General features: G+C 40.9%; 2 protein-coding genes across 2 annotated transcripts; both read right to left on the bottom strand.

The window, feature by feature from the left end:
* Positions 1–1,080: 1,080 nt before the first annotated feature.
* On the bottom strand, positions 1,081–1,928 carry camk2n1a (calcium/calmodulin dependent protein kinase II inhibitor 1a; the record flags this gene model as incomplete). Its single annotated transcript, XM_083668127.1, has 2 exons — positions 1,081–1,211; positions 1,760–1,928. 2 exons carry the CDS (start codon positions 1,926–1,928, stop codon positions 1,141–1,143), a joined length of 240 nt encoding a protein of 79 aa, XP_083524253.1. The 3' UTR covers positions 1,081–1,140.
* A 3,407-nt stretch (positions 1,929–5,335) lies between these two features.
* LOC310802991 (trypsin) lies at positions 5,336–10,466 on the bottom strand (the record flags this gene model as incomplete). The annotated part of the gene is made up of 5 exons (XM_083667627.1): positions 5,336–5,683; positions 5,979–6,245; positions 6,548–6,689; positions 7,395–7,554; positions 10,412–10,466. The coding sequence occupies 5 exons, from the start codon at positions 10,464–10,466 to the stop codon at positions 5,513–5,515; spliced, it is 795 nt and encodes a 264-aa protein (XP_083523753.1). The 3' UTR covers positions 5,336–5,512.
* Positions 10,467–11,442: the final 976 nt, after the last annotated feature.

The following is an 11,442-nucleotide window of genomic DNA, read 5'->3' as shown; positions in this document are numbered from 1 at the left end:
AGATTCATTGTACGGTATAATGAATACTGTAAACTGTGAATTAACTTCCTCAGAATCTTTATTACAAGATATTAGGCTCCTGTACAAATCTGTGTGAATCATACAGTACAATGTAGTATTGAGACCGTTCTCTGGGTTTGTCATTCAAAGCTGTATACGAGGTGTTCAAGAGTACACAATATTTTGCACAACTTTGCCATGCATGCATGATTCAATTTCTGCCATGCAGGAGTTGGTATTTCAGTGTTTAAGAAAGAGCCCTGAAAATGGCAACGAAACAACAAAATTGTACAGTAAATTTATAGAAAGCACAACAAAAACAAGTTGTCTGATATATCCCTTGTGGTATTTGGCACACACAATAATGCACAATGCAATATAAATAGTTTATCAATAGGGTGTGTACTGTTACAGTATTCAACAATACAGGCTTGGGCCTTGGAGGCTTACAAATGGGTGGTATACAGTATATAAATGACTCAACAGCTGCAAAGGATGGTAACAAAAACTCAGGCAACATCAAAATTCATAAGTAAAAAAGGAAATCACTTTCATTCGGTCAATTCTCTGCATACAAAAACTCTCCCTCAGGCCTTGAGCACTGCAAAAGACGTATCCAAAGGGTCAATAAATAATGTCTTTTATATAGACAGATTACGACAAACCATTTTACTGTTCCCATTGCAATAAAATGTGGGCTACCGTTTCGTATTTACAATTCTCAGTTATTCCTATTATATGCACTTGTCAAACTCAAGCGCGTAAAGAATGGTAATATAGTTTGATTGATATAAGAGTGTGTGCTTTAGTTTATAATATTATATCATCTTTATCCTTTCCCTGATTTCTGCATTTAGACAGCATTGTCTCCCTTCACCAACGGGACTCTTCTCCCCATCTTCTACTGGTCACGTGATCTAGACAAGCTCAGAAAACCTGCGATGGTGATCGCGGCGCCAGCGTCCACCTGGGTTTCTGCCTCGCCTCCCGCCCCTGCCAGTGTGTCCCAGGTGGTCATGCCTGGCAGAAGAACTGGAAGTTGCTTGCTGCCACATGAGCGAAAGTGCTTATATACAGTGTCTTTGGATTAAAACTGTTAATATCGAATAGAAAAATGAGAATGTCTTTTCGGGTGGTGTTCTAAGCCTCCGTGGTTGTCTTCTCTGTGCCATTCTTCAGTGTGTCGTCGACATTTTCATCTTCGATCACAACTGTGGATGACAAGGGAGAGACATGATGAAGAGACATGACTTGTTATCATGGGTTTATTTTGCACTGATGGGATCTGGCATGGAGCTTTCGTGTGTGGCACAAATATTACATTTATAGTGTAAAACATTTCCAGTAAATTAATGTTATTTCATTTCTCATGCAGAACAGACATAGTCTCTCACACACATTTTACAAAAAATCATTGTATTTTTCTTAGAAATACAATTATACACAGACACAATGACAACAACCATGCATTCGGGGTGGAATGAGACAGTTGGGCATGCACTTGCATCAAGAGGCATTTGACAGCACGCACGCACTGCGCATCTAACTTGTGTTGCATTCCGAGCATTATTCCTTAAATCCATGTATCCCTCACGATTATCTGAAAACATGCTACAGAATTGGCTACAGTGCACACAGTTTTTTCAAGGTGTAAACGTATTGTTTGCATGCGTAATGATAGTAACATGGCCCATTATCAATTGCAGCCTAATTGAAAACATCTCCATAATGCCACTGAAAAGGTCTCAATTATAGTTACCCCGTTTGCTCCTGCCTATCTGTCCAAGTTTCGGCGGGCGTTTATTCTGTGAGCCATTGAAGAAGTTGTTGGTGTCTTGAAGGCGACAGGTGAAGGAAAGGTGTCCCTCATCGCCCTCATTACCATAATGACTCATTTTTTCTTCGTTGAACGGCAGTACTTCCGACATTTCCAACGGCGTCTCAATTACCAAGGCGCAGAAACGAAATTGTAGCTCGACGTCTAGCCCTGTGGTATTTAAACAAGAGACAAACAATATCACCTGCTGTCACGATCTAGCAAGCCCTTTCTGTTTACCTCGAATGCACGTGTCCTCGCTGGTGCACAACAGAAATGCGATTAAAGCGAAATTTCCTCAATTTCCTCTTTCGGCAAGCTTCGGCAACATTATTCAAATTTTCCAACGGTTTCTGTGTGTATTGCTTCGGAAATGAAGGCGCATGTGGAATTGCCGTAGTACGCCTGCTGGTTTCGAGCGGCTGGACCGTCGCACGGAAAATCTGAGGAAGAAATGCAAATTGGGAGCGATGCAAAACACGGATCCCAGGGAGACCTGGTGGAGGGAGCGTCACACGGGCAAACTAGGGGGTTTTCTTGTACAGCCCAAATAAGATTCCAGTTGGACTCGCGTTGGGTTTATGCTCCACTCGCCGGGATCTAGCTGCAATCGAAATGAAAATAAAGAATTATATTCCAACTATAGTTGGAATTATTTTACGAATATTGCGTCTTCACCAACATATGAAAACTATGATGGTTTCCTATTTGCTTAAACTCACCGGATTTTATAAACTGAATTTTCTGGTATGAAGGTTGAGCATGGACAAATGACCTTTATCAACCTATTGTTTTTGACCTATTGTTTTAATCCATGTCATGCTGTGAAGCCTACTGTCTATGTTAGACTATCTGGACCCACCAAGTGAAGCCTCACCAGATGAGGGCAGCATTATCATAGGCTGTGTGATAGGCTATTGAGCATATGAGGCACCATGCCTTCCATGGCCCTGTCCCATTTCTCTCCCTACCCCCTTCTTTTTAGATCCTTTACCCCTTGACGGTGCACTGATCTGGATGAGGATTAGATTAGAGCAATATAGTGGAACTTCCACAGAGGGCTACATGATCGCTTTTATCTGTAGACACCAAAGAATGGCTAGACGCTAGGGAAGGGGCCTATAGGCACATAATAAGGCCCCTGCAGGTCTTTACAAACCTGCATTGTGTTCTGTGTTCTCCATCCCACGTTTTGAGTGGAATGGTGTGGTTTAGGGTTTCCTTAGCCTGGTTTGGTTTAAGATTTTTGTTGATTGTTGAGTCCACTGAAATTCAGTGTAGCGGAGATGATTTGCAATCATGCTCTCGTAATAAGGTAGCCCTGCATGCGACTTCTAAGCCCAGATATAGCCCTTGTACCATGAGGGTGTCCTTTTGGTATAATGGTTTATATCTGTAGCATCCATTTGAGAGGGTGCTGGTTCAAACCCCACTAGTTAGACCTGTTTAGGAGCCTGCCATCAGGCTCCTAAACAATGCATAGGAGATTATAATCATGGACTACCTCATATAACTGTACTACCTCATATAACTGAACCCGACTGTTACATTTTCAGTTTGCACATGCATAATTGCACTGCTTACATTTGCACTGTTTTATTATTATTATTGTTGCTTTTTTATTATCACATACTGCCTTAAATTTTGTTATCTTGTACATTTTGTTTAGTATATATTGTATATTTTTTAGTATTGTACATTTTACATTGGTTGGCATTCTGCGGACAGCAAAGCAATTTCATTGTACAGGGAAACATGTTTTCTACTGTGCATATGATAATAAACACTTTGAATCTTGAATCTTGAATCTAGATCAGCATATCTGCACAGGTGGCAGGTAAAGCTCATGTCCAGGCAAGGAAAATATAGTAATCAACTTGAAAGCTAAATGATAAGCTAAAAATATTCACAGTATGTGATTGTCTTTTCATTAATGTGCGACTAAGCAAATTTGCCTATTTTACTGAATTTTCTGACTTTACTTTGATGTGGCATGTTATCAAACATGTATTAAACAGACAGTGCTACGTTTTGTTGTGACAATAGGATTTAATGTTACTGTACCTATGTCAGTTGTTTGTGTGTGGAGCTAGGGGCAGGATCTTCCCTATTCCCTCATTTTTGTTACACAAAACACACGCAAATCCCAGTAGGAATCATCACAGATTAAGCCTTTACATTGGATACCTTTACATCTCACTCCTGTTGTAATGACACCACCACTCTGTCCCCAGTAAGAAAGGGAACCGGCTTCACATAGAGAGACAAATGGGGGTAAATCACGGAATATAATGTTTTTCACACCCCGTCACGCAGGTATCGTTTTTCACACGATGAGGAGTGAAAGGTTATAAAACTAGATACCTGCAGTTGTAACTCAGTAAGTCAGTATGATGACAACTATTGATAAAGGGCACAGCCATGACACACCTAGTCCCTTTGGACCACCAGGAGTCAAGGTACAGGTCTGAGATTCTCATGTCTGCATCCATTGTCTTTATATAGCAGTAAAAAGGGCAAACCCAAAAATAATTGCATTGTTGTTGTAGCCTATTACATTACACAAATACGACAGTAATATATCATGCATTGTGATAGTTCACACACATAGGTATACATTCATATACACTCACCGACCACTTTTGTTAGGAACACCTGTCCACCTTCTCATGGTGGGGGTGGTGTAATGGTGGGGGGAATGTTTTCTTGGCACACTTTGGGCCCGTTAATACCAATCAATCATCACTTGAATGCCACAGCCTATTTGAGTATTGTTGCTGACCATGTGCATCCCTTCTTGGCCACAATTTACCCATCTTCTAACGGCTACTTCCAGCATGATAATGCACCATGTCACAAAGCAAAAGTCGTCTCAAACTGGTTTCATGAACATGACATGGCGTGTTCTTCAGTGGCCTTCCCACTCACTGGATCTGAATCCAATAGAACACCTTTGGGATGTGGTAGAACGGGAGATTCACAGCTTGAAAGTGCACCTGAAATCTGCAGGAATTGCGTGATGCAATCATGTCATTATGGACCAAAATCTCAAAGGAATGTTTCCAACATCTTGTGGAATCAATGCCATGACGAATTGAGGCTGTCTTGAGAGCAAAGGGAGGCCCTACCCAGTATTAGTACAGTGTTCCCAATAAAGTGCTCAGTGAGTATATTATGGATACATTCAATACTGTGCTGTTCAGAAAGTCAATGGAAGTGTATGTGTGCGTCACCACCATCAATTTTACAATTGGCATGTCACTTTCTACAAGCAATATCTCCTTCTGAAAAGAGTTGGAAAGATGATGAAGTGAAACCATTTGTTTTATGTAACCATTTATTTGTATAAAAGTAGACCAATACAAGTTGTTAATTTCATAATCAAAAGCATAATAACACTGATCTCAAATAGTGAGGTGCCATTAATGAAGGGTAGGGTTTCTATCCAAACAGAAAACATGGATTTTGTTTTGGCATGATAAGGGGTTTTCTCTGTTCAGTGAGTTTGGGTTGGGCTCCATGTTTCTTAAAGATTTCAATTTCATCAAATATTCATTATGGTAAAAGAGTTTTGGGGTTTTCACTGGAGGTATCTTGCATGTACTTACAATAGCTGTGAGCTTTCCATGGAATATACATTTCTGTTGAGTAAATCATAGGATATTTGAGTGAAAGCTATATTTTCCAGTGGGATCTTCAATACTTCAAACAGCGTGTGTATGAGCTGTAGATGGTTCGGTCTATCCACCGGCGGAACTTTGACACTGCTGTGTAAACTCCTGGAAACTTGGCATCGCCGCAGCCATTGCCCCAGGATACCACGCCATAGACACGCCCCTCACACACCAGTGGCCCTCCGGAATCCCCCTGGAAATGACGAGACCACACTCTCACTCAATTACCATGTTTTTCTCTCTCACGGGCAGAGAGTGTTGAAATTAACTTACTGTTGAAGCAACCACACCATACAACTGTTTTAGAGAGAATGAGATTCGGAATTACCATTCCAGAGTTGCCGTCAATTCTGTGACATTAATTAAAGTGGACATGGAGTTTGATTTCACAACTGCTGTATTTCTATGATCGGCATGTTTCTATATCCAGTTCTGTTCCAGAACTCATAGTATTCAACATTCACACTTAGCTCTAGTGGGTATGGTACCTTGCATGCATCCTTGCCCCCTGAGTTGTACCCCGCACAGATCATATTGGTGCTGATGTTTCCATTGAAGGACTCTGTGCTGTTACACTTGGCCGTAGAGACGATGGGTAGTTTGACTGTCCGTAGGGTGGGGGGGATCTGCCCCCCTCCCAGACTGGTGTAGCCCCACCCTGAGACCTGACACACATGTCCTGCAGTCATGCTGGTGCCCTGCCTGGGGAGGGGGGCCAGGGACACGTAGCTGTTCATCGCCATAGGGGCCCTCAGCTGGAGAGGGTAAAAACACACAGGAAGAGGATGAGGGAGGAGAGAGGGAGTGTTAACAGGCACAGTAGGTGACCACAGGTAATTAGATAAGGACGTTCAGTTCAGATCACTAATGGCATACTGTAAGTTCAGTTCAGTAACAGTTACAGCACCAACATGATAAGTAGCCACGTCATAACTGCAGGTACTTACAGTACAAGCCCATTACAGGGTAATTCAATTTCTACAGTCATTCTACTGGTAATAACTCTGGCATAAGTTATATGCAATGTAAAGTATGGTTATCCTGCAGCATCCTGTACCTTAATGAGCATGATGTCAGCGTTGTTTGTGCTCTTGTTGTATAACGGATGAGGGATGAGCTTGTGGGGCTTTGAATACTGCTCAGTTCCCTCGTAGGAATTCAGAGAGTAGTCTCCTGCCACTATCATCATATGCTCTGCCCTAAGGGGGAGAGAGAGAGACATTAGAGGTATGTTAAAGTTTACAAATGTTTGCCAATATTCTTCAGAAGTGGGAAAGGGACATTATGAGTGTGTTCAACATTTAAAGTAGTAATGAGACATCTGTGTGTTACAACTTCTCAAATGTTTGCAACATCTGCTCAATTTATACCAATTTGATGCTTTAAGAATACTTTCCTAACCGAGGTAAGGTGACGTTTTGTAACAGTAGTTCTGCACTAGGCCATCGGACACCAGTGTGCATGTGTCTGAGAGGGTACTGTACAATGGCTCACTGTGTGAGAAGCTGGGACAGTATGACACTATCTAACTCCGTTTCCTGCACTCACACCTGACAAGATGACATCTGGCCATGTAACACACACGCTCAAATTACATGCCAAGGTTGCCCTGCTGAAGCCAAGGGTCTCTGACTGTTTGACCTCTCAACACTCAGTGAGGTTGCTAACAAGTCATGACTAAGGCAGCGTCTACTGAAGGTTGCAGTCTAGTTATAGTTTGGAGACTCATGCTTTTTAGACATCTGCTTCAACATCTGCTTGTATGAACTTGTGTGTGCATACATACGGTATATAGTATGAATATCGTTCAATTACAGTTACTTTGTACAGAATAGTTTATCACAACAAAATAACCATTTTTTTCGGTTAGGTGCTGTACAACCTCTTTATATTGACTGACTTACCCAATGTTACAGTGTGCTGCAGTCATCACCCAGTACTTATGCACCAGAGATCCCCCACAGAAGTGTTGTCCTTTGGTGCTCTGCAGTGACACGATGTATTGGATGGAGTTTGGGCCCGGGGCGTAGCCACCCACTATACGCCCCTGCATGAGCTCCTGACCTGCATGGAAAAACAAAAACTGTTATTAGAATGACAGGCGGAAAACGGGTTGTCACCAGTGGAAATGTTTGGAAATAACTAGTACTATATATACTGTACAGAAGGTTGGAGTAGTGCTCCATGTCAATAAAATAGAGTGTGGCCTCAAAAGTGCAGTTACTTTCCTAATAATATGATCTGCTTCACGTTGGGCCTAACAACGCCCCTCAGCTGTGACTTTATTCACAATAAGGCACGGCCTCTCATGCCTTATTGCTTTTTTACAACGGTTACAAAACAAAATAAAGAATTATGAAAAGAAAACAATGTCTTAAGTATTTGCCAGGTAGTTTCTAGATTGTGGTAGTTACATAGCTGTTACTTTATCAGGGAATAAAGCATGGCTTCAAACACCTCATGGCAAATCATGCTTGTTCTGATCAAACCGCTGTATAATTAATTAATAAGGCACAAGAAGTCGAGTGTTTTGTGACAGATTGTGGTAGTTTATGCTTTGCACTCAGAAATATAGTTCTCAAAACCACTGTCAGCTAATGTGATAAACAAATCTTCGTAATTACAGTGTTTGCGCAGGGATATTACTGTAATATATGGTAAATAGGAAAAACATGTCATAGCTGTTACTTTATCAGGGAATAAAGCATGTCTTCGAACGCCTCAATCACAAGTCTTGTTCTAATCAACCCATTGTATAAAACATAATTAAAACTTTGAAACTAAAAATGTTGATCTCATGGATGGTCAATCCTTGCCTCCACACTGTAGCTCTGTCTATGAAATTGAGAGTGGTTACATTTATCCATCCCCATCTCTCAGCTTTTTACCAAAAAAGTGGTGGGGAGCCGCTTTGTGGTTGTTTGAATTACAGATTACTCCTTTAAGTCAAGAGACCTGTACTACTGAGAACCAACATTGTAAAACACAAAGAACTAAGCACGAATCCCTTCCACGGCTATTGACTTCACCTAACCATTAGTGGTTTTCTGTCACCAGTGATGCAAGCAGCAAGAAAGGTAATCCAATATTGCCTGACCTTCTAGTATCTCCTCCACCTCACCCTGGGCTTTGAAACAGTATTGAGGGCTCGACAGTACACAATACTGAGAAGATAAGAAGGATAGTCTTTTTTTTTTATAGGCAGGCTATGATATGAGTTATTCCAGTTCAGAAATTACATTCTATGCATTACTACTGCACAGTACATTTGTACAAATGTACAAATTTGTACATTTGAATTTACACATTTTTTATTTGATCACTATGTTGTGGACTATTGCTCCTAAGAACTACAACACCTTTAAACAGGTAGATTCAACCTTGACAATAATCCACATCTTGTGTTGATGGTGGAATTCTACATACGGGGCCAGAATGAGAGCAGAGTTTTGTACATTCTGTACGGGCCCAATTACGGGCCCGATCTCTGCTTTGGTTTGATATGTTTAGATGTCTGATCAGTTAGTCATAACACCTTAAACTGCACAGGCGAATGCCACATACCAAAAGAAAGGTGCGGATCTTGACTTTCGATAGATGCCATAATATCTTTGTTTCGGTGAGGGCACAAACAAATTTGTGCCCTCACATTCCCCTCTCCAGACGCTCTGAATACTCGAAGAATATTACAGAACATACACATATTTGGTACTGGTTGAAACAGGACAGTCTATTGGTTTTAAGTAGCAGGTCAGTGTTGTTTTCTGTGAAAGTCCTTTTTTTTTTTTTTTTTTTTTTAAACAACAAACATGTCATAACAGTCACCGTACAGGTCTCTGTGTTTGATCAGACAAACTATTAGCTATGTATTAGGTTGTTCTAAACATATCTAGCATAGTTTGTTGTCATCAGACAAGGATTGAGTGAGTGAGCTCTCTAAATGTGCAACAGGTCACTCCATCGAAAGAGCGCTGGGAACGATGTTCTCTGTGTTGAACCCAGGAGGCTGAGGAAAACCGGACAGGCTTGTAGCCAATGAGAGGGGTGGGGGTGTGGCTTCCAATCAGGAGGCTTAAAGGTGATTATTGTTCATACTACTGTGCTTTGTTGTATATAGTTGATGTATGTGTTGCTGTTGTTTGATAGTCATGCAGAATGTTATACAGTTGGGTGGATTGATAGGTTTTACTGATTTTATTATGTGCTTTGCACATTTCTTTTCTAAAGTAAAGCATTTGGACACTTTGGAGAGATTTCTGGACACCTGGAGAGGTTTCAAGGGAACCACTCACAAAAAGCTGTATAACTTCTGTTCTGTTAGCAGTAGCAACACAATTCTTTTGCACACATGTTATTGACAAGTTGCTGAGGCACTGTGAAGTGTTCAGCTCTTGTGACCTATAGTAGAGTTGTCAATGTTCTGTGGAAGATGACTTTGAAAATGACAAAATACATTTTGGATATTTTATTTGCACTTTGTCTCCTTGTCATGTGTAGTATATTATTCGGAACAATGATCTGAGCATATCCACACAAACGTCAAGGTGTTACCTATCAAATGGCATGCTTTTGCATCTGATCATCATATTTCTAATGTTATAAGCAGTTTAGTTTGGGTATATTTTCTTTTGATGGAAATTTGTCAAATAGGGCATAGAGCTTAAGAGGTTAAAGAACAATCACGTCTTATATAAACCATCTATCAACCTACTTAATAAGTCATAAGTATTATTTATAGAAGTCGTAATAGGTTATAGAGATGCAGCTATAACCAGAAAGACAGGTAGTGACAACAAACAAGCACAAGCAACGCAATATAGTCCTGTATTTTGTATAAAACACAAAAACATATACTTAGTTCTGGGATGCAAAACATCAGCCTATCAAACATTGAATGTTAGATGGGAAAAGGTATACTCACAATTGGCTGCCATGAGCTCCAAAGCCACACAGCACAGACACACCAGCAGGCTCATGACAGGACAGTGGGGTTGAGCAGCTGTATGTTCGACTGGACTACAGTACAGTACAGTAGCCTACAGTAGGAGTCCCTGGCCACACCTTCCCTTCTGATTCCTAGTAACAGAGGAGAAATCTCATCAGTGCCCATAATCAGGTTTCCAAAAGTTCAGATTTCAGTCTCCACGGCCACACTGTCCGGATCTAACAATATAGGATTGAGAGAGGGCAACAAAGTGCACCTTCATAAATGGTCCCCCTCCACAGAGGCCCTTACATAGTTGCCATGGTGACACGCAGTGCTTGCTCATCTATATCTCATGTCCTGTGTCATCGGTTAGAGCATCGCAGAGTTGAAGGTTTCAATGGACCCACTGTGTGTGTGTGTGTGTGTGTGTGTGTTTGTGTGTGTGTGTGTGTGTGTGTGTGTGTGTGCGTGTGTGTGTGTGGGGATTAACTCACATCGACAAAAATGTATTTCTTAGGGGCATACAGGCACAGTACAGTAGCAAAACTGTATGTTTTACTATGGTAACATGAAGGTAAATAATATCAGAATATCTACTAACATTGACCACACAAGTCAAGTCAAGTCAAAGTTTATTGTTTATAAGCACAGGATACAGTTATAAATTGTACAATGAAATGCTTACATTGCCAGCTTCCTCTCAACAGTGCAAATATCAGAATGTAAGAATAAAAGTACAATAATAACACGATAGACAATAAATCTAATCGGCATAAGTGTAAAAAAGGCAATAAGTGTAAGATAAAGTAAGCAATACAGTACAGTAATAGTATAGCAGCAGTGATGGTAGTGAGTGTAAGTGTGTGTATATACTGCGTGCGTGCGTGCGACATGTTGAATACTGCAACCTGAGCATCACACACCATTGTTGGAGAATCTCTCTTGACCTCTCCTTGTCCCACATTAAGATGGAACTGAATAATTGATGTTTCACCCCAAAAAAAGGGATTCCTCCACAAGGGTAA

The sequence above is a fragment of the Argentina silus genome (genome assembly GCF_951799395.1).
Source record: "Argentina silus genome assembly, chromosome: 4".
In the NCBI taxonomy this organism is placed as follows: Eukaryota; Metazoa; Chordata; class Actinopteri; order Argentiniformes; family Argentinidae; genus Argentina; species Argentina silus.
The sequence above is the reverse complement of the archived record's forward strand: the minus strand, read 5'-3'. Positions and strand labels throughout refer to the sequence as shown.